Source organism: Capricornis sumatraensis, chromosome 5 (assembly GCF_032405125.1).
Source record: "Capricornis sumatraensis isolate serow.1 chromosome 5, serow.2, whole genome shotgun sequence".
Taxonomy (NCBI): domain Eukaryota; kingdom Metazoa; phylum Chordata; class Mammalia; order Artiodactyla; family Bovidae; genus Capricornis; species Capricornis sumatraensis.
Genome location: NC_091073.1, coordinates 87,553,812 through 87,577,942, shown reverse-complemented (window position 1 = coordinate 87,577,942; position 24,131 = coordinate 87,553,812). Strand labels below are relative to the sequence as shown.

At 39.0% G+C, this 24,131-nt stretch overlaps 1 protein-coding gene across 1 annotated transcript in view; it reads right to left on the bottom strand.

Annotated features, from left to right (window-relative positions):
* Positions 1-1,333: 1,333 nt before the first annotated feature.
* The window catches only part of ANKRD7 (ankyrin repeat domain 7), a 30,528-nt gene continuing 7,730 nt past the window's right edge, over positions 1,334-24,131 (bottom strand). Inside the window, exons 3-8 of the mRNA XM_068972416.1 lie at positions 17,551-17,665; positions 17,220-17,393; positions 15,864-15,970; positions 15,021-15,158; positions 10,769-10,875; positions 1,334-1,476 (exon numbers count right to left, since the gene is read on the bottom strand). Coding sequence (XP_068828517.1) covers positions 1,334-1,476; positions 10,769-10,875; positions 15,021-15,158; positions 15,864-15,970; positions 17,220-17,393; positions 17,551-17,665 — 784 coding nt within the window. The remainder of the gene's footprint in view (positions 1,477-10,768; positions 10,876-15,020; positions 15,159-15,863; positions 15,971-17,219; positions 17,394-17,550; positions 17,666-24,131) is intronic.

The window sequence follows — 24,131 nt, the reverse complement described above, 5'->3', positions numbered from 1 at the left end:
GAGATTGTCCACTAGATGGCAAACAATTTTATGAGGAGATGGACAACAGAAAACAGATTTTATGAAACTGTCTTTATTGTTGTTGTTCAGTCACTGTCTTGTCAGACTCTGTGAGCCCATGGACTGCAGCACACCAAGCTCCCCTGTCCTTCACTATCTCCTGGTGTTTGCTCAGATCCACATCCATTGTGTTTATCATGCCATCCAACCATCTCATCCTCTGCTGCCGCCTTCTCCTTTTGCTTTCAGTCTTTCCCAGCATCAAGGTCTTTTCCAGTGAGTTGGCTCTGCATCACCTGGCCAAAGTGTTGGAACTTTAGCTTCAGCATCAGTCCTTTCAGTGAATATTCAGGGTTGATTTCCTTCAAAATTATATATCTTATTATAAACAAAAGACAGACATTTTGTGTCTTAAAAATGAAGCAAGTACAAAGTAAAATATCCTAAAACCACCTAAAATCTTTATCCAGGAAAAAAATCCTTCCAAATTCCTATTCCCTTATAATTATTTATGAATCAGAAACAAATATAATTCAATAGAAGAATGGTTATATAAAGGAAATGTTTCTCAGTCATGGGGACTAAGCAATAAGTTCATAATTATTAATCATTGAAGTAGTAATAAAATAGAAATGTAAAATTGTCTAGATTTTAAAACACTAGAATCACTTTATAAATAAAAACTTTGCATACAAAAAATATTAATGATCATAAGAAGAGAAAATATTCAAATGACAATAGTTCAGTGAAGGATTAATATATTATTAGGTGTAGAGTCAATTACTACAAAGAATCACTGACATAAGATCTATTGAAACAAATTAAAATTATCTCTGCATACTCTGCATATATGCAATAAAGTGACAAATAATCCATCAGTGGGCTTCATGTTTCAGATATTCATGCAAATCAAAAAACAGGTGGGAATGCATCAAACGAAAAATCTGCATAGCAAAAGAAATGATCAACAAAATGAATGGGACAATATATTTATAAATCATACATCTGATGAGTTAATAGATGAAGAACTTATCCAACTCAAGAGTAAAAAAGCTAATAACCTGAGTGAAAAATGGGCACAGGAACTGAATAGACAGTTTTTCAAAGAACACATCAATGGCCATCAGGTACATGAAGAGAGGCTTTATATCATTAAGCATCAGGAAAATGCAGATCAGAATGAGATATCACTTCACAACTGTTAGAATGGCTATCATCAAAAAGTAGTTCTCCACAAGATTGGACCCAAAGCAAATACACAGGTTCATATAGGGAGGCAGGAGAGTCAGATGTGAGATACAAGCAGAGGACAGATTAATTCGATTTCTGGCAGTCAGGAACCAAGAAACATGGGCAGCACCTGGAAGGTAGAAAAGACAAGGGAGCAGATTCTCCCCTCAAACCTCCAGAAAGGAGTACATTCTGTTATCTTGATTTTAGCCTCATGAAATCCATTTGGACTTCGGACCTCCAGAACTGTAGGACAAAAAAAAAAAAAATCTGTGGTGTTTTAAGCCACTGTATTTGTGGTAATTTGCTGTTACAATAAAAAACTGATACAACTCCTTAGAAAAGAAATGTTAGGTATTTATTTTAAAGTGAGACAGTAATTACCTAAACCTGAGTAAGATTCACTCATATCTTAGTAAAGGTTGCAAGATAAAAGCATTCATCTGATATTGCACATAATAAAAATTCCTTGTAACTGGTAAAATAATTGCTTGTGGAGAAAGGCCTGGACCACTAGCGGTAAAGAACCCCCCTGCCAACGCAGGAAACATAAGAGACACAGGTTTGATCCCTGGATTGAGACGATCCCTTGAAAGAGGAGGGCATGACAACCCACTCCAGTACTCTAGCCTGGAGAATCCCATGAACAGAGGAGCCTGGCAGGCTGCCGTCCAAGGGGTTACACAGAGTCAAACACAACTGAAGCAACTTAGCATGCAGCACACACCTACTTGGACAAGCACATTGCTATTGTAGTTCAGTCACTAAGTCGTGTCCGACTCTGTGTGACCCCATGGACTGCAGCACACCAGGCTCCTCTGTCCTCCACTATCTCCCAGAGTTTGCTCAAATTCATGCCCATTAAGTCGATGATGCCATCCAACCATCTCATCCGATGCCACTCCCTTCTCCTTGTGCCTTCAGTCTTTCCTAGGGATACTGTGTTGTTACTGTGGAAGTAACAAGTCTTTTCCAAGTTTCACTGGCAAGGAAAAACTAATCCTGCATAATAAAAGAGATGAACGAGGGGACGCAAGACTGAGCTGCTATGGGACAATTCGGGGAGATGGGATGCGGAATCCGGGAATAGGACACAAAGTACCTGTCCTGGGGCCTGTGTGAATGAAATGCCAGGAGCTACATGTTATGACCCTCCTCCTATGGCTTATTAGTCAACTTTTTTCTGGGATAATAAACAATCCCAAAGTCCCAGTGGCCTGAAAAATGAACAGTTATTTCTTACTTCTGAATGTTGGCTGTGGCCCTACTGGGCCTACCTGGGTTCCTGGCATCAGCTAGGCTTTAGTGCAGATCTGCGCTGTGTCTCAGGCTGGGATACAGGCTGAAGAGGTAGCTGCTATCTAAGCATGATGTTCTGATGGAGGATGATAAGAGTGAAAGAAGGCGATGGGCTTCTGCAAGAAAAAGGCAACCTGTCACTCCCATCCATGGAAGTCACATGGTCAAACCAAGTCAGTTTGAAAGGAAATAGGGTCAGGGAGAAAGAGTGGATATTTGCCGAACAATATTATAATCTACTATTGCTTGTTTACTTGCTAAGGTGCGTCCAACTCTTCTTGCAACCCCATGAACTGTAGCCCACCAGGCTCCTCTGTCCATGGGATTTCCCAAGCAAGAATACTGAAGTAGGTTGCCATTCCCTTCTCTAGGGGATCTTCCTGACCCAGGAATCAAATGTGAGTCTCCTGCATTGGCAGGCTGATGCTTTACCACTGCGCCACCAGTGAAGCTCTGCAATCTACTACATAATATGCTATAGAACTATAGTCGAAGTAGGAAAATAATGAAAAATCTGATATCACATGAAATTTGGTGAAAGCCAGAGTGTATGGTGAGTTTTATATTAAGGTCTGCACAGAACTGGAAAAGTAAGCCCAGGAAAATAAGAAAACCAGCAGAAGAAAAAAAAAAAAAAAAAAAGGCGGTTACATCTTTATTTCTTCAACCCAAAGTAAAAGGAAAGTAAACTAACATTTTTATAAGCAACAACTCTTTATCAGCTACTGTGCAGAATAATTTCATTCTCGTTTACTTTCACAAAGTTTTTCAGATGAGGAAACATGTTCAGAAAGGTTAAGATTAAGATTCTTGCAAAAGTTCCTATAGTTTGTGTTTCATGATGGTAATTCAGGAATGTAGCATTAAGAAAAGTTGGAAAACTAAGGAGCAGAGGGGTATGAGTGGAATCAATGAGCATAGGAAGTGACTCTTTAACAATAGAAGACTAGAGAAAAAAAAACACAAAAATATGATACCCACAATCAAAACTGGGAAGGACTTGTTTTATATGGAAATGAGGTTAAAACAAGTTGGATCAGTAGCCCAGGCAAAGACATGATCCATAGGTTTTTGGAAGATAGCAGGGCAGCCTAGGAGACTGCAGATGCCTGCAGAGGCTGTAGTTTTAGAGAGATAACCAAGGGATCAAATTCAGTAAAAGTTATGATGGAGCTAAGACAGGGCCAGCTCTAACCCATTAGAAATACCCTTGAAAACTAGAAAAATGTGTCCTTTCTTCCTTTGGCACAGATCTGTGTCAGGGCACATAGTTTGGTCAGTCCAACCTTTTCCCTCCAAGTGGATGGCCTAAATCTGCACAACCTATGGCATCACCCTATTTGGGTTAGGATGAGAAGGAGAAGGATGAAGGTTGAAGAATTCAATCATAAAGAAGGGTATGTGTATATATACACAATGGAGTATTACTCAGCCATTAAAAAGAATACATTTGAATCAGTTCTAATGAGATGGATGAAACTGGAGCCAATTATACACAGTGAAGTAAGCCAGAAAGAAAAACACCAATACAGTATACTAACACATATACATGGAATGTAGAAAGATGGTAATGATAACCCTGTATGCTAGACAGCAAAAGAGACACAGATGTGTAGAGTGGACTTTTGGACTCTGAGGGAGAGGGAGAGGGTGGGATGATTTGGGAGAATGGCATTGAAACATGTATACTATCATGTAAGAAACGAATCACCAGTCAATGTTTGATGCAGGATACAGCATGCTTGGGGCTGCTGCACGGGGATGATCCAGAGAGATGATATGGGGTGGGAGGTGAGAGGAGGGTTCATGTTTGGGAACTCATGTACACCCGTGGTGGATTCATGTCAATGTATGGCAAAACCAATACAGTATTGTAAAGTTAAATAAAGTAAAAATAAAAATTAATTTAAAAAAAAGAAGGGCATGCCTCCAAGGTTGTCTACATGAGTGAGAAAAGTAGTCTGCTTATATGGCTGCCTAGAGGAAATTTAAATATTCACCTAAAGTTGGATATATACATTTAATAGGTGTTTTCCATCATTTAACTTCCTAAAGGAAGAGTAAATACATAGTCTATTTTAGATATTACCAGGCATACTAAAAAAGAATTCTCAGTGTAATAACATTCTAAGATTTTAAATACTTAGGGGAATTTAAAAAAATAAGCTGGCAATTAAACTCAAGTCAAATAGTGTTATACTATACCCACTCCAGTACTCTTGCCTGGAAAATCCATGGACGGAGGAGCCTGGTAGGCTGCAGTCCATGGGGTCACTAAGAGTCAGACACAACTGAGTGACTTCACTTTTACTTTTTACTTTCATGCATTGGAGAAGGAAATGGCAACCCACTCCAGGGTTCTTGCCTGGAGAATCCCAGGGACGGGAAAGCCTTGTGGGCTGCCGTCTATGGGGTCGCACAGAGTTGGACACAACTGAAGCGACTTAGCAGCAGCAGCATACCTGCTCTACAACATACTGTATTAAAGTATATATCATCCCCTCCTCCGATGGGTAGTAAACACAAATTCAATTATAATGTATGAAACTACTTTCTCTATCCTATAGTTTTGTTTGTTTGTTTGTTTATAAGAAACGCCATATCAAAATTCTATCCAGCCTTCAGGAATTGATTCAAACCCTCTCTTCTCCACCAAGGTCAACCTTGGTTGCTGCCAAGTCACTTAAGTCGTGTCGGAGTCCACTAGGCTCCCCTGTCCCTGGGATTCTCCAGGCAAGAATACTGGAGTGGGTTGCCATTTCCTTCTCCAATGCATGAAAGTGAAAAGTGAAACTGAAATCACTCAGTCGTGTCCGACTCCCAGCAACCCCGTGGACTGCAGCCCACCAGGTTCCCCTGTCCATGGGATTCTCCAGGCAAGAGCACTGGAGTGGGGTGACATTGCCTTCTCCCGGTTCCATAAATGTTCCCTCCCTCCTCTGATTCTTGGGTCCTTTGCTTATGCCTCTATTATGAATTTGCTTTTTACTATGATGGGTAGGTTTTGATTGGAAACACCCAGAGAAACTATAACTTAGGAAGGTAAGCCCAGTCGAAAGTTTCTTTTAGTTGAAATCACCTCAGAGCCTGCCAGGTATCTCAGTGAGTAAAAATCCTCCTGCAATGCAGGAGATGCAGGGGACACGGGTCCTATCCCTAGGTTGAGAAGATCCCCTGGAGGAGGGTATGGCAACCCACTCCAGTATTATTGCCTGGAGAATGTCATGGACAGAGGAGCCACAGTCCATGGGGTCACAAAGAGTTGGACATGACTGAAGCTACTGAGAATGTATGCATGTAAGGACTTTTAGGGGGTTGTCGTATGAATTGTGGGCTATTTAGCAGTATTCTTCCTCAGTCTTAACAACCAAAATCCTCTCCTATGGTGGAAATTAAATGTGTGTTGAGTTGCTGTTAGGAACTGTTAGGTTTTTTTCCCACCACTTAAGTTAGCTCTTCCATATCTCCTAGGACTGGAGGAGAGTTCAACAAATATATTTAAATGAATGAGTGGTTCAAATATGTTGCAAATAATGTACAAAGCTTTACTCTGAGCCATTAAAAATAGACTTTATAAAGATGATATATATTAATCTGTTCATAACAGGGATGGTATGGTACACTGATTAATGCAGCAAAATTCTGGAGTCAGACTGGATAGGTTCAAATTCAGAGCACAGGGGTTCGTATCCCAGCTCTCAGCTTCCTAGCTCAGGTACGTCAAGGAAGTCATTAAACCTTGCTGCACCTCATTATCCTTATCACAAGATGAGAACACAAATAGTATTTATCTCAACAAGACTGTGAAACCTACATGAGTTACTATACATAAAATGCTTGGTACAGTGCCTGACAGGCACCAATTATTATGTGTTCAGAAAACTGAATACCTACTATACTCCAAGAAGTTTGCAAGTGATGGGTATTTAACTATGAACAAAAAGTGCAAGCTCTTATGGAACCTGTCATCCAAAGAGCAAGGAGAAAAGGGACAGGTGATAAAGCACTGTAAGAAATGGAACAGCAGGGCAGCCACAGAAGGCTACAAAATAAGGACCCATGTGAGGCCCGGAAGCTATCCAGGAGACAGCCAAACGAAGAATTTTCCAGAGAGTAGTGCTGAAGCCAGATTGTGCTGCATGTGTTGAAAGAATGGCAAAAGGCACAGTGAAAACTGTGTACCTATATACTGTGTTTTGAAAAAGAAAAATGCAGAATTATAAATTCACCCTGAGGGGAAAAATAAAGTTAAGTGAATTTAAAGACTACAAAAATCTGCCAAAAATTGAACAAATGTTTGTTAGGGTGATGAGACCATGAGTGATGCTTTTTTTTCTTCTTTCCTTTTGATATAATGGGCTTCCCTTGTGGCTTAGCTGGTAAAGAATCCGCCTGCACTGTGGGAGACCTGGGTTCAGTCCGTGGGTTGAGAAGATCCCTTGGAGAAGGGAAAGACTACCCACTCCAGTATTCTGGCCTGGAGAATTCCATGAACTATAGAGAAGGCAATGGCACCCCACCCCAGTACTCTTGTCTGGAAAATCCCATTGACAGAGGAGCCTGGTAGGCTGCAGTCCATGGGGTTGCGAAGAGTCAGACACAACTGAGCAACTTCACTTTCACTTTTCACTTTCACGCATTGGAGAAGGAAATGGCAACCCACTCCAGTGTTCTTGCCTGGAGAATCCCAGGGATGGCAGAGCCTGGTGGGCTGCCGTCTATGGGGTCGCACAGAGTTGGACACGACTGAAGCGACTTAGCAGCAGCAGCATACAGTCCACGAGATCAGAAAGAGTCAGACACAACTGAGCAACTTTCACTTTTGATTTAATACCCAAATTTTCTTATATGTCCTAATATAGTATTTGTAAAAAATCAAAAAGACTTTATTATGAGAGTCTTTATAAATGAAAATCCTATGTAATTTCTGTTTACACAGGATTATTTATATTTTGTTTAACATTTTCACTTTATTTGAATGTTCTAATGCAAGGCTCAGAAGGTAAAGAATCTGCCCGCAATGCAGAAGACCCAGGTTTGATCCCTGGGTTGGAAAGATCCCCTGGAGAAGGAAATGGCAATCCACCGCAGTATTCTTGTCTGGGAAATCCTATGGACAGAGGAGCCTGGCAGGCTATTGCTCATGGGGTCACAAAGAGTCGGACACGACTGAGCGACTATTTCATTTTCAGTTCAATGTATGCTTAAGACAGTATATTGCAAAGGTTACTTCTACTAATATCGCATTTAAAATTTTGACCAAAAGTTTTTCTTTACCTATTTAGTGACTGTAAATTGTTTTTTTTCAACTCATGGATCACAATATAGACATTTGTCTTTTGAAATTTTTTCACATCTTCTAAGGTGAAAACAGCTCTCCATTTAATAAACTTTCCTTCATTGATTACTCAGCAAAAATGCTATGAGAGTTCACTTAACTGCTTTTTCAAAATAGACTTTTCTAATCCAAGGCAGCAGCAAAGGATTTGTAGAAATGTGGGTGCATATCTAGAAAGCAAGTGATATTTTTAATGTCTTCATTTATGTTCAGATACTTTCACTCCCAAGTATATTTCTTAAATTCTATGCCTCAGGTACAACACAATTATAGTTTAGCACTTGTACTTCTGAATTTTATAGTACTTTTAAATGATTAAGTTACCCCCTTTAAATCTGATAAAATATGACTTTTTAAGCTTGCCATCTTTTGCAGTATCCTCTGATAATTTCTTGACCTAATATTTCTATTATGCTTTGACACATACAAAGATTAATATTTCACTAGAAACTGAAAATGTGTCTTGCCAAGGTTAAAGGATTCAGGGTGGTTTGAATTGTTTGCCCTCAGGAGATACACGAAATGCAGGAGTATTGTTTTTATAGGTTCTACTGCTTTATTTCCCTAAAGAAATGAAGTATAAAGTACAGAAATTCTTTACTCCTTATATATAGCTCTCTGCACATTAAAGAGGAGAGATTGGAGCAGAGGAAGATATGAAGATGCAGCTCAAGAGTCCAAAAAGGCAAAATCTCATGAGAGAGTGTATGAGATTAAGTTGACAAAAGGGGAATTTAGGGAAATTATCTTTTAAATTTATTCACCTATCATATCTATACATTTGAGGGGACAGGGAGTGTATTTAAATAACGTGATATTTATATGATCTCATTGGGCTTGCTCTCTGACCTTTTTTTTTTTTTAAGTTTAAGTGGATGGTAAGGTGGGAGTGTGGTTGCTGGTGAATACAGAGAATTAATGTATGATAGTTTATCCAATGTTATTTGTATATGTCAATATAAGTCATAGTCACACACATACACAAAAAGCTATGTTTTATGACCCAAGTAATTGTATGTATTTTTAAAATAAGAACCAAAAATTATTTTAATATATACATGGTGTTTTAAATTCTTTCCAAATACTGTTACTTAATTTTAAGTTTTATGTAATGATTTCAGTTAAGTTCAGTTCAGTTCAGTCGCTCAGTCGTGTCTGACGCTATCGACCCCATGAATCTCAGCACGCCAGGCCTCCCTATCCATTACCAACTCCCGGAGTTCACCCAAACTCTTGTGCATTGAGTCAGTGATGCCATCCAGCCATCTCATCCTCTGTCGTCCCCTTTTCCTTCTGCCCCCAATCCCTCTCAGCATCAGGGTCTTTTCCAATGAGTCAACTCTTCGCATGAGGTGGCCAAAGTACTGGAGTTTCAGCCTCAGCATCAGTCTTTCCAATGAACATCAGTACTGGTCTCCTTTAGGATGGACTGGTTGGATGTCCTTGCAGTCCAAGGGACTCTCAAGAGTCTTCTTCAACACCACAGTTCAAAAGCATCAATTCTTCGGCACTCAGCTTTCTTCACAGTCCAACTCTCACATCCATACATGACCACTGGGAAAACCATAGCCTTGACTAGACGGACCTTTGTTGGCAAATATCTCTGCTTTTGAATATGCTATCTAGGTTGGTCATAACTTTCCTTCCAAGGAGTAAGCGTCTTTTAATTTCATGGCTGCAATCACCATCTGCAGTGATTTTGGAGCCCCAAAAAATAAAGTCTGACACTGCTTCCACTGTTTCCCCATCTATTTCCCATGAAGTGATGGGATCAGATGCCATGATCTTCGTTTTCTGAATGTTGAGCTTTAAGCCAACTTTTTCGCTCTCCTCTTTCACTTTCATCAAGAGGCTTTTTAGTTCCTCTTCACGTTCTGCCATAAGGATGGTGTCATCTGCATATCTGAGGTTATTGATATTTCTCCCAGCAATCTTGATTCCAGCTTGTGCTTCTTCCAGCCCAAGCGTTTCTCATGATGTACTCTGCATATAATTTAAATAAGCAGGGTGACAATATACAGCCTTGATGTACTCCTTTTCCTATTTGGAACCAGTCTGTTGTTCCAAGTCCAGTTCTAAGGGAAGGAGCCAAAGCAAAACCAATACCCAGTTGTGGATGTGACTAGTGATAGAAGCAAGGTCCAATGCTGTAAAGAACAATATTGCATAGGAACCTGGAATGTTAGGTCCATGAATCAAGGCAAATTGGAAGTGGTCAAACAGGAGATGGCAAGAGTGAACATCGACATTCTAGGAATCAGCGAACTACAATGGACTGGAATGGGTGAATTTAAGTCCGATGACTGTTATAGCTACTACTCTGGGCAGGAATCCCTTAGAAGAAATGGAGTAGCCATCATGGTCAACAAAAGAGTCTGAAATGCAGTACTTAGATGCAACCTCAAAAATGACAGAATGATCTCTGTTTGTTTCCAAGGCAAACCATTCAATATCACAGTGATCCAAACCTATGAAATGATTGGGTATATGTTATATTAGTAGTATCATAGTCACTGAGTCATGTCCAGCTCCTTGCAATCCCATTAATTGATATCAAATGTATTTATGTGAAGTAATTTTAGAAAAAATAAAAAGTGTACTAATAGTTTTGTATCTTTGGAAATCTCTATATACTTGCATAAATGTGTTTTTTTAACTATTCAAGAGAATGAATAAAAATATCTTAATCATTCAGTATATTTTTATATTACATTTCACTCAACAGTGTCAGAATATTTTAATCACTAATATTCTTAAGGATAGTGCTTAAGATATTTAGCATTTCAAAATAGGAGAAAATTTCAAATTTATATATTATTTGCAAAAGTGGTGTCCCTTTCTAAAAACCAAACAAATAAAAATCAACAAGGAAAACTACTTGTTCAATTTGTATATTCTTACCTTCCTGCAGTTCTTCTGTATCAAATATAGTGTCCAAAGTTGTGTTCATAGAGTTAGATATCTGTTTAACTTTTTTTTCCTTTTCATTATTAGCAATTAATTGATATCTATCCATAAAGAGAAAATATATTAAATATATGAATTCCAACATTCATAAATATTCAGTTCAATTCATAATGCATAATTCTCAAGTAAAAACCATGGATGTTAGCTAATAATGCCTTCCCAATTACATCACACACTCAACTGCTGACCGCAGCCTCCTCTCAAGTCAACTCCATCAATAGACACCATTTTTGTTTTAGATAGTCCCATTGTCTGGCACTTACCACTCACAAGGTAGAAAAAGTGGCTTTAGCTTATACTTGGCATATAGATTTCTAGGGCTGCCGTAACAAAATACCACAGACTGGGTAGCTTAAACAACAGAAATTTGTTTTCTCACAATTCTGGAGACTGGAAGTCCAAGATCAAGGTGTCAGCAGGGTTGGTTTCCTGAGGGCCATACAGGAAGGCTCTAACTGTTACAGGCCTCTCTCCTTGCCTAGTAGATAACTGTCCTCTTCCTGTCCTCTGTGTGTCTCTGCATTCCTAATCTCCTATAAGGACACCAGTCAGATAGGATTAGGGCCCACCCCAATGCACAGTCTGAGACTGAACCATACCTAGCAAAGAAGAAACCTTTTCTCCATGCTTGAAAAGAGCCCATTCTAGCCACTCATTAACAGGCATATGATTTCAGAATTTCAGTGAAAGGAATGAGGCAATGTATGGGTTAAAGCTAACTGTAAAACAAATATCTAAATATAATTCCCTAATTTGAGACAGTTTCCTTTATTTTTTTAATGGCTATGTATATGAGAAACATATTCTAGGCTTCCACTCTTACCAAATAGTAGACCCTATGTACCAGGAGAGAGAGCCAACAAATGATAATAAAAAGCAGAGGCTGTAGATAGGCAATAGCTGTTACCCAACAAAGTCACAATTACAAAAAGCTTAGTTCCCATCACAAAAGAAGGCATAAACAAAAAAGAGGATGGGGCATTAGATTGAAGTTTAAAGTTGTTTGCATTTTTTAAAATTTAAATTTATTTATTTTAATTGGAGGTCAATGCTGACAGTTTTCATATCCTAAAGGTAACTGCTTAGTCATTAGGAAGTTATCTCTCTTCCCTCTTACCTTTTAGGAAAAAGAACAATAATTTTAATTTTTTAATTAAATAATTTTTAAATTAAATAATTTTAATTATAATTTTCAACACTAAAAATATTTAAGTAATATTGAGATGATAAAAATTCCATAGTCATTTATTTACACTTAAATTACTGATGTGCTTTTTCCTTTCATAATTTTCATGTTTCTAGTTGTGGCGTCTTCTGTTTCATTTAGAGAAGCTCTTTTAACATTTCTTGTAAAACTGTTTAGTGGTGCCGAACTCTTCTACCTTTTGCTTGTTTATAAAACTTTTGATCTTTCCATCAAATCTGAATGAGAGCCTTACTGTGTAATCTTGGTTGTAGATTTTTCCCTTTCATCACTTTAAATATATTATGCCACTCCCTTCTGGCCTGCAGAGTTTCTGCTGAATAGTCATTTGATAACCTTATGGGAGTTTCCTTGTATATAACTTGGTGCTATTCCCTTGCTGTTTTTTTTAATATTCTTTATCTTTGGCTTTGCTGGTGGCTCAGAGGCAGAGTCTGCCTGCAATGCAGGAGATGCAGGTTCAGTCCTTGGGTCAAAAAGATACCCTGGAGAAGGAAATGGCAAACCACTCCAGTATTCTTGCCTGGAGAATCCCATGGACAGAGGAGCCTGGCAGGCTTCAGTCTATGGGTTCACAAGAGTCAGTCACGACTTAGCAACTAAACAACCACTACTATCCTTTATCTTTAGTTTTTGCCATTTTAATTAGTCTTTCTTGGGGCTTCCCTTGTGGCTTAGCTGGTAAAGAATCCGCCTGCAATGCAGGAGACCTGGATTTGATCCCTGGGTTGGGAAGATCCCCTGGAGAAGGGAAAGGCTACCCATTCCAGTATTCTGGCCTGGAGAATTCCATGGACTGTATAGTCCATGGGGTCACAAAGAGTCGGACACAACTAAGCGACTTTCACTAAGCTGTTTTGGTATGTTCCTGTTTGGGTTAAACCTGTATGGGACACTCTGCCCTTCCTTGACTTGAATGATGTTACCTTTCCCAGGTTAAGTAAGTTTTAAGCTATTATGTCATCAAATATGTTCTCAGTCTCTTAATCTCTCTCTCTTCTCTTTCTGGCACTCCTATAATGTGAATATTAGTGTGCTTAATGTTGTCCCAGAGATCTCTTAAAATTGTCATTTCTTTTCTCTCTCTCTCTTTTTTTTCCTGTTCAGAATCAGTGATTTCTTCAACTCTATCTTCCAGCTCACTGACCTGCAACATTTAGTCTACTATTATTTCCTTCTACTGGATTTTTAAATTTAGTCACTATATTCTTCAGCTCCGTTTGGTTGTTCCATATTTTCTAACTCCTTGTTACAAACTTCTAAGTGCTCAGTACGTGCATCCTTCTCCTAGGTTCTTTGATCACTGTTACGATCACTACCCTGAACACTTTCTCAGGTAGATTACCTGTCTACTTCAAGTAGTTCCTTTTCTGAGGTTTTATCTTGTTTCCTCACTTGGAACATGTTCCCTTTTACCTCATTTTGCATAACTTGCTGTTTTTATTTTTATGTATTTGGTAGTTTGGTTACATTTCCTTCAATAAGTGGCCTTTTGTAGGCCTGTGCACCCCAGCAGTGCACTCCCCTCTTAGCACCAGAGCTATATGCTCTAGGGGCACCCCCCGCATGTGGAGTGTATGGGTCCTTCTATCATGGCAGACTAATTACTATGGGCAGTCTGGTGGGCTTGGTTGGCCCCTGGCCTGGTTAGTCGCCAGGCCCTGTCTCATTGGTTGGCAGGGCCATGCTATGAGGTAGCTGACTAATGAACTCTGGAGGGCCCTGTGGGTAAAGTCAGGGTCCAAAGACCCCAGGGCTCTTGCCTGCCTGCTGGTGGGTAAAGCCAGATCCTGGGGCAAGTGCCAGTCTACTGGTGGGCAGAGTTGGATCCTGGGGCCTGGTTGCAGGCTCCAGGAGTCCCAGAGCTGGTATCAAATCACTCTGCTCATGGTGGGTGAGGCCACTTCCTGACACAGTTGGCCACAGGGCCCACGGTGTCCTCAGACTTCTATTAACCTGCAGATGGAGGGGCTAGATTGGCAGGCTGCAGGGCTGCAGCTATCTTATGGCTGCAGTCTGCATGCTGGTGGGTGAGGTCTGTCCCAAAGCTAGAGCATGCTTGTTAGTGGATGGACCTGGCCTGCAGGCTGCAGGGCTGCTGCTGTCTTGCAGCTGGTGTTTACCCGCTGGTGGGTGGAGCTGGGTCCCAGGGTCTCTGGCTGGAGGGTTCTGGGGAATCCCAGGTCTAATACCTATGCACTGGAGTGTGGGTCTGGGTCTGTGCTTTCTGTGGGCATGGCCCTGTCTAGGAGCAGCTGTGGGTTCAGGGGTGTCTTTGGTTTTTTTTTTTTTTTTTTTTAATTTCTTGTTCGTTTTAAATATTTATTCCATAAGGGATATATGAATAAGTTATTTTGTTAAAATCTCAAGAAAGAAGAGCTCACTTATACACTGGAATTGATATGGTATATCTGCATCTATATATCTGGCGGCCTTAAAGTAGCCTGTCTGGTGTGGGTGGGGCTGTGTCCCTGTCCAGTTAGTTGCTTGACCTGAGGCATCCAGCACTGGTGCCTGCAGACCACTGGGCCAGGGCTGCCCTGGTCCTGGGGCTAATAAGCCAGAGGGAGAATTCCAAAATGGTGCTTGCCATCACCAGTGTCCAGGTGATAGAACGAGCTCCCCAAAATGGTTGCCCCAGTGTCCGTGTCCCCAAAATGACCTCTGATTGCCTCCTGCCTCTCCTGGAGGTTCTCCAAGAACAGCAGTTGGTCTGACTTAAGCTCCTTTCAAGTTACTGTTTCTGCCCTGGGTCCTGGAGAGTGAGATTTTGTGTGTGCCCTTTAAGAGAGAAGTCTCTATTCCCCTCAATAGAAGAACCTGTGGTTCTTATACTGATGGGGAAATCAGCCTCCCTGGATGCTTGTGTCCAGAGTTCATCATGTGTTTACCCCTACTGTGGGCTTTGTACTTTGGAGCTACTGTTTCTTTCCTTATGCTCAAATTCCACACAATTGTTAAAAGATACACAATATCACTTACATAGTAAAACCATTGAAAGATGCATATTCCTCAGCTGTGAATCCATAAATATCTTGGCAAGATAGGTCCACTTCTTGCTGAAGAAGAAGACTGACTAAACGTGTTGGTTCATCACTGAAAGCAATCATAAGGGCTGTTCTGGAGCAAGAGATATAAATATATGTCCATTTATTAACCTTAACAATATCTTTTATTTTTTAAAAAGTTAGTCTTCGAAATTTGCTGTTCAAATGTATGGTCAGGAAAAGAGGGCAAGAATGTAAAATGTGGGGCAAATCTTCTCAAAAAGGTGTGGTAATCACAGATCATATATATTATGGAGTCTGAAAATAAGAGTCCCTAGAAGCAACTAGTTTAGTGGTTTTCAATCCCTGCTCCAGAGAACCATAATGTTTTCCAGGAAACGTGTCAAAAATTCTATGGAGAGGAGTATCTGGGACTCTGAGTCCCCATCTCCATTTAACTACAGCATATGGGATTTATAGATTGGGTTTCTGTAGAAGATTCTAACATTATTTTTTTAAAAAAAAGAGTAACAATAACCTAAAAATCTGGCCCAACTGTTTGATTTTACAAATAGAAAGATAGATCCTGGAATCTAGATAATTTGTCCAAAATCCTATGGCCAAATCTTTTCAATATCAGATATACGTCATATATACATATATAATATAGGCTTAATTCAAATTGTGGGCAACAGCAGCCTGGTATATTTAAGAAATGAATACCTAGCATTTAACACACACACACACGTGTGTGTGTGTGTGTGTGGGTGTATGTGTGGGTGTGTGTATTCCTATTAGACAACTATGGTTATATGATCTTACTTAACATTAATTATACCTTTGATTCTTATCTGAAGCATTCATATCTGCCCCACTCTTCAAAAGAAATTCTACCATTTCTGCATTATTTTCAGTAATAGCAAGTAGAAGTGGAGTAAACCCATCCTGGAAAAAATATTTCAAAATGATTACTTTAAATACTGTACCAACATTACCTGCCTTTTAGATTCAAGTTCAATTTTAAAAATTAGTGTGCTTATGAGAAACCTCTGTCATATCTTATAATGAAAAGCTTAAATGAAAAAGAATCTAAAAAGGAATATATACATGGACAGAGGAGTCTGGTGGGCTACAGTGTATGGGTTGCAAAGAGTCAGACACAGCTGAGGGACTAACACACACATACGTGTACATATTTATAAATACATATGCCGGGGCTTCTCAAGAAGCACTAGCACTCAAAAACCTGCCTGCCAATGCAGGAGATGTAAAATATGTGGGCTTGATCCGTGGGTTGGAAAGATCCCCTGGAAGAGGGCATGGCAACCCACTCTAGTATTCTTGCCTGGAGAATTCCATGGACAGAGGAGCCTGGTGGGCTACAGTCCATGGGGCCACAAAGAGTCAGACACAACTGTGCTACTAACACACACACACACAAATAAATGAAATAATAAAAACATAAAATATTGCTAACCAGTTAAAAAATAAAATTAAAGTTTCTACTTCAGGCTTAATTCAAATTGTGGGCAAGAGCAGTATGGAACATTTAATTAATGAGCACCTTGAATATATATAAATATTACAAAACATTAATTCACAATACACAGTTGGTTTCCTAGGGTTTCATTTAAACTTCTAAGGCTGGCACTTATTTTGGCCTGTCATGAGGATAAAATATCAGTGAACTAAAGTGTTAGGAAGCTTAAAAAGGTATGCTCATCAATTTTCCATAATATCTTAATAGGGGACTTGGATTACTTTTAGTATAACAAGTGCCTTTCTAATTTTACTCTATTCTTATAATTATTCATGAGTATATAAATAAAATAGAAAAAGATATAGTCTTTATGATTTCTAATCAATGTTCATTTATAGTGAAATCAAGTATTTCTCATTTGATGTGGTCCTTTGAACAATTTTAATTGTTAAACATAATGTTGTTTTGGAGGTCAGGATTATAATCTAAAATGAAATAGAGAAAGTTTTGTATAAAAAGAAAACTTAGTATTTGATAATCTCATTCTCTACTTCTCCCTAATTTCATTTTGTAAAATTCATACTTTATATAACATATGTCTCAACCAATATAAATTATCCAAGTTATTATCCAATTAACCAATATAAGATATAAATGAATATCTTCTTTCACTGCTTTCTAAAACATCAGGTATCATTTTTAATAGAAGGCTACCTTATTTTGAGCCTCAAGGTTAGCTTCGTGTTTCAGCAGTTTTGCAGCTAGTGAGACACTTTGACAACAGGCAACATAATGAAGAGCAGTGTTGCCATCCAAATCCACCAGATTGGGGTCTGCACTGTGTTCTAGAAGAATAGTGGCACAACTCTCCTTGTCACATGGTACTGCCTGTCAACACAAAAATAATAGATGGCTAACCAATTTACTACTTAGGATCTGATATATTAAACTAATATTTAATACTATGTTTTAAAATATGAAATATAACAAAGGTTAACTAGAAGAACTCAAATGCAATTCAATTAAAAAGGAAAAATCAACACACCTTAGTCAATGGAGATCTGTTTTCACCATCCCAGACATTTACTTTGCACTGTTTTTCAGTTAAAAGAGAGACAGTATTTGAATATCCATTAGCAAAGGCCAGGTGCAAAGGTGTTCTGTATCAACATAATGAAGCACAAGTTAGAGATAAGGCTTAGTTTGAGAAGTTACCTACTATGCCAAAGAACATGCCAGATCATATGTTGTTAAGGTATTTGCTTCATATACATTCAGATGACTCACTAGAAAAGACCCTGATGCTGGGAAAGACTGAAGGCAGGAGAAGAAGGGGACAACAGAGAATGAGATGGTTGAATGGCATCACCAACTTGATTTACATGAGCTTGGGCAAGCTCCAGGAGTTGGTGATTGACAAGGAGGCCTGGTAAGGGGTCCATGACGTCACAAAGAATTGAACTTGACTTAGCAACTGAGCTGACTGATTTGCTTCATATGCTTACTTATATTTACACCAAATTCATATTAATTATAATTAATTTTTACTGAATTAAAAGGGCTATGTAAATGCCCTGAAGATACTTATTTAACTGGTTTCACTTCCAAGAGAATTTATTTATGTTAAAAAAAAAAAAAAGCTTTTTTCAAAAACCAAAGTGAGTCTAAGCCTTGAAAAGAATGATAAAATTAGATATCCAAAAAAATCTAGAAATGATCTCCAAAACCTAAGATACATGTTCCAGCTAATAGGGAGAAGGGACATTGCCTATGCTTGGAACCCTTGTTCCACAGCATGCTACACCTAAGTTGTGTGTATTTCTCTTCGCTCAGCTATTAAAGTTGATGTTTGCTCTAAGAAGTGAACACAAAGGTGAAAAGCCTAAGGGCTCTCTTTAAGTTGTAGATCTCAGCCTAAGTTTTAATTATTAAAATTTTTTTTTCTTCTCAAAGAGCCATATTCTATGTAGCCTCCAAGAAATCGAGCACATATTCATGAAGTATAACATAACAGGTACTAACGACTCCTTTTAAACTTTGTAGTTTTTAGCCTGAACTGGACCTCAATAAACTTTCATTTATTTGTGAAGGTGATATCATTATATCCTTACTTAAAGATAATTTTCAGAGAAGGCGATGGCACCCCATTCCAGTACTCTTGCCTGGAAAATCCCATGGACGGAGTAGCCTGATAGGCTGTAGTCCATAGGGTCGCAAAGAGTCGGACACAACTGAGTGACTTCACTTTTACTTTTCACTATCATGCATGGGAGAAGGAAATGGCAACCCACTCCAGTGTTCTTGCCTGGAGAATCCCCGGGATGGGGGAGCTGGGTGGGCTGCCATCTATGGGGTCACACAGAGTCGGACACGAATGAAGCAACTTGGCAGCAGCAGCAAAGATAATTTTATAATATAAAATCTATATCTAGATAGCTCAGGTCCTAAACAAAAGATTTTAGATGCCATTTTCCAGTTTATTTTAGATTCTCAAAAGTACTTTACAGATCGTACCTAAACAGTACTGTTATTTATACTAAGAGGAGCAAAAGGTAGCCCATAAGGACTTGAAAATAAGGTAACTTCCAAAGAGTTAGATATAAAATCTATAGATGATGATATAATTTACCATTTATGGGAGAAAATAAAAAACATATAAAAATAATTTTGAACAATTTGAAAACACACAAACTCCAATCAAAGTTATCTGAATATAATCTCTGGAAGGCAAGACTAAGTATAATACAAAAGAACAGAAACCTAACCGATTATATTATCCTATCTGAAGAAAGACTATAATCAGAAAGAGGATGGTCAGCTAGGTGATAGACTGAAACCAGAAGTTATTCATGATTAACATCCTCCATGGTAAAGAAAATGTGAATTTAAGGAACCCACATTACCCAGTCATTGGAAAGGATTACTTTGTTTTTGTGTAGAACAAAAATGATTCCTCAGACATCATGATCTAGATGAAAATATCCCTCAAAATGATCTACCTTGTTTGCTGTGATTCCATCCTTACCAAACAAACTTCTGATAACTAATTTGATTTCTCAGAAATTCCAAAACAGGGAAGGCACTGATCAGCCTTTTTGTTGACATCCATAATTTGGCTTAAACGTAAACTTTCTTATGTAATAGGAAATTTCTCCAGTCTTCAACCCAAATATATAGGGCCAAAAGGCTTTAAGCTGACCTAAAATAACTCCTTGTGATAGCATAGCAAATCTTAACAAATATATTGATCTGTCTCTTTCACCTACTGTTACACCTATCTCAAAAATTTAGTCTCAAGGAACTTAGGTGGTTTTTACTCAATCTTTAGGTCTACCTCTCCAGCTCTGGTTTCCCTTTTTCATGAAAACAAGCAAAAACAATACCAATTTCTCTTTCTCTGAGAGAAAGTAAATGGCATTTGGGTTTTCCCAGTAGGTTTTCCAAAAGTAGCTGATGCATGCCTGCTGAATATTTCACTCTTCCAATTTAAGTTTAAATCCTACATGACAATGAAATTTTTATAAAGATCTCAGAGCGCATCTATATGCCCCAAGGAACACAGGAAATCAACCACAGAGTCAATAAAATAAAATAGCTATTAAAGCTTCAGTTTCTTAAGGAAGTATTGAGAGATATATAGTCCTGTGGTCTTTTACACAAAATTTGAAAGCAAGACTAATTTATTCTGAGTAGGCATGAAACTTTACATAGGTTATAACATTACTCAACCTTCAAAATAGTCTTAAAAAGATTTTTACCCAGAATATTTTGCATCCTTTCAAATGAGTCATCCTGGCTTAAAAAGACAAAAAGTCTCAAGAATATACAGATTGCCTCCATTTCATTTTAAGTTTTAGATTAACTAGTCTTAATTTCAGAGAATTAAGAATATGAAATATTGAAATATGCAGCAAGTAATGATCATTTACCAAATGTGTACACATACAAGAGCTTCTACAATATCAATGCTTTTTCAGTTCAGTTCATTTCAGTCGCTCAATTGTGTCTGACTCTTTGCGACCCCATGAATCACAGCACGCTAGGCCTCCCTGTCCATCACCAACTCCTGGAGTTCACTCAGACTCACATCCATCGAGTCAGTGATGCCATCCAGCCATCTCATCCTCTGTAGTCCCCTTATCCTCCTGCCCCCAATCCCTCCCAGCATCAGAGTCTTTTCCAGTGAGTCAACTCTTCGCATGAGGTGGCCAAAGTACTGGAGTTTCAGCTTTAGCATCATTCCTTCCAAAGAAATCCCAGGGCTGATCTCCCTTCAGAAAGGACTGGTTGGATCTCCTTGCAGGCCAAGGGGCTCTCAAGAGTCTTCTCCAACACCACAGTTCAAAAGCATCAATTCTTCGGTGCTCAGCCTTCTTCACAGTACAACTCTCACATCCATACATGACTACTGGAAAAACTATAGCCTTGACTAGACGGACCTTTTTTGGCAAAGTAACGTCTCTGCTTTTGAATATGCTATCTAGGTTGGTCATAACTTTTCTTCCAAGGAATAAGCGTCTTTTAATTTCATGGCTGCAATCACCATCTGCAGTGATTTTGGAGCCCCCCCAAAATAAAATCTGACACTGTTTCCACTGTTTCCCCATCTCTTTCCCATGAAGTGATGGGACCAGATGCCATGATCTTCATTTTCTGAATGTTGAGCTTTAAGCCAACTTTGTCACTCTCCTCTTTCACTTTCATCAAGAGGCTTTTTAGTTCCTCTTCACTTTCTGCCATAAGGGTGGTGTCATCTGCATATCTGAGGTTATTGATATTTCTCCTGGCAATCTTGATTCCAGCTTGTGTTTCTTCCAGTCCAGCATTTCTCATGATGTACTCTGCATAGAAGTTAAATAAGCAGGGTGACAATATACAGCCTTGACGTACTCCTTTTCCTATTTGAAACCAGTCTGTTGTCAAGTTCTAACTGTTGCTTCCTGACATGCATACAGATTTCTCAAGAGGCAGTGCTTTTTCACCCAATGTCAAAACCACATTTTTTGAAATAGCTGAATGTAGAACATGTATTTACAAATAGCGACACACTTTAAAACTAAGTGTATTATTCCATTTCTCAAAAATACACAACTTTTATTAGTGTACCATATTGCAAAGTGAAGACTCTGATTTATATTGTTACCTTTTAACTCATGGTACTTACAAAAAATTTAAAGCCCTGCAAGGCATAGTGCTGGTTTCTAGGGTTTTAGGCAAGCTGGTATCCTACTGTTTGATTCAAGTTTTGTTTCCTCCCAGTCTCTCCTCTCATATACCAGTGAAAGAATTGTCAGCAGAGATTGTGGCCAAATGAAGAATTATCAGATCCCAGAAATCTTTAACTGAACTTTAGCAAAAGGAGCGACTCAGATGGATATGAAGAGTCACTATTCTGGAGACTGAAGAGAAGTGCTGCCTGCTACAAAGGGTGCAAGACCAGAACACAGCTGCTGTCTTAAATTAGGACATCATGAGAACACCCCCCTTATCAACTGACTTGGGCTCTTGATGATAACTTAGAATTCAGGGTGAGTGAAGAAGTAACCAAGGAAGCTACCTGACACTGGATCACTACTTTCAACTGTAAACCAGCACTTTAGCTCTAATCTGGGTTTGAGTAGTATGGTAGAAAGTGTTCATTTGGAATTGAGCCTTCACTTACCAGGCTATCTACAGATCTGAGGGACTTTTTATTTAAAAAAAAAAAAAACACAGAAGGTAATTTAATTTTATTGCTGGGAGAGATATTAGACATCTTCCATTCATTTTCATACTTATTAGGTACATTACTTTTAAAACAAAAACATAAATATAAGCCAAATAAACAAAGGACATTAATAAGGAGCTCTTCTGGTTTAGTAAGAAATAGTTTGCAAAAGGGCTTGCATATCTTGGTTTAAAAAATACTTACCTAGTAATAATTCTGATTTGACAAGATGAGATTTAGGGTCAAGGTCACACAAATGCAGGACAGGCCACAAATTCAGAATTTTATTCCCCAAAAAATGTTCTTCCTACTGGGCTACTATGGCCTTCAGAACAACCTGCTCATTAACTGTCAAGGTGTTTCTCTTGTTCTCTCCTAACCATAAACTTCCACTTTTAGTATCATTATGTTTACTAGAAAACATATAGAATTTTATATCCTAAGGCCATTATTTAGATGTACATATACCTACATGAGGCATCAGAGACCTTTAGCATAATGCTTCTAAAATGAGTTTATGCAGCATTACATCAGTTCAGTTCAGTCACTCAGTAGTGCCCGACTCTTTGCGACCCCATGAATCACAGCACGCTAGGCCTCCCTGTCCATCACCAACTCCTGGAGTTCACCCAGACACATCCATCGAGTCAGTGATGCCATCCAGCCATCTCATCCTCTGTCGTCCCCTTCTCCTCCTGCCCCCAATCCCTCCCAGCATCAGAGTCTTTTCCAATGAGCCAACTCTTCGCATGAGGTGCCCAAAGTACTGGAGTTTCAGCTTTAGCATCATTTCTTCCAAAGAAATCCCAGGGCTGATCTCCTTCAGAAAGGACTGGTTGGATCTCCTTGCAGGCCAAGGGACTCTCAAGAGTCTTCTCCAACACCACAGCTCAAAAGCATCAATTCCTCAGCGCTCAGCCTTCTTCACAGTCCAAATATCACATCCATACATGACCACAGGAAAAACCATAGTCTTGACTAGACGGACCTTAGTCGGCAAAGTAATATCTCTGCTTTTGAATATGCTATCTAGGTTAGTCATAAGTTTTCTTCCAAGGAGTAAGCGTCTTTTAATTTCATGGCTACCGTCATCATCTGCAGTGATTTTGGAGCCCCAAAAAATAAAATCTGACACTGCTTCCACTGTTTCCCCATCTATTTCCCATGAAGTGATGGGACCAGGTGCCATGACCTTTGTTTTCTGAATGTTGAGCTTTAAGCCAACTTTGTCACTCTCCTCTTTCACTTTTATCAAGAGGCTCTTTAGTTGTTCTTCACTTTCTGCCATAAAGGTGGTGTCATCTGCATATCTGAGGTTATTGATATTTCTCCTGGCAATCTTGATTGCAGCTTGTGCTTCCTCCAGCCAAGCGTTTCTCATTATTTACTCTGCATATAAGTTAAATAAGCAGGGTGACGATATACAGCCTTGACATACTCATTTTCCTATTTGGAACCAGTCTGTTATTCCATGTCCAGTTCTAACTGTTGCTTCCTGACCTGCATACAGATTTCTCAAGAGGCAGGTCAGGTGGTCTGGTATTCCCATCTCTTTCAGAATTTTCCACAGTTTATTGTAATCCACACAGTCAAAGGCTTTGGCATAGTCAAGAAAGCAGAAATAGATGTTTTTCTGGAACTCTCTTGCTTTTTCCATGATCCAGCAGATGTTGGCAATTTGATCTCTGGTTCCTCTGCCTTTTCTAAAACCAGCTTGAACATCAGGGAGTTCATGGTTCACATATTGCTGAATTCTAGTTTGGAGAATTTTGAGCATTACTTTACTAGCATGTGAGATGAGTGCAATTGTGCGGTAGTTTGAGCATTTTTGGCATTGCCTTTTTGGGATTGGAATGAAAACAGACCTTTTCCAGTCCTGTGGCCACTGCTGAGTTTTCCAAATTTGCTGGCATATTGAG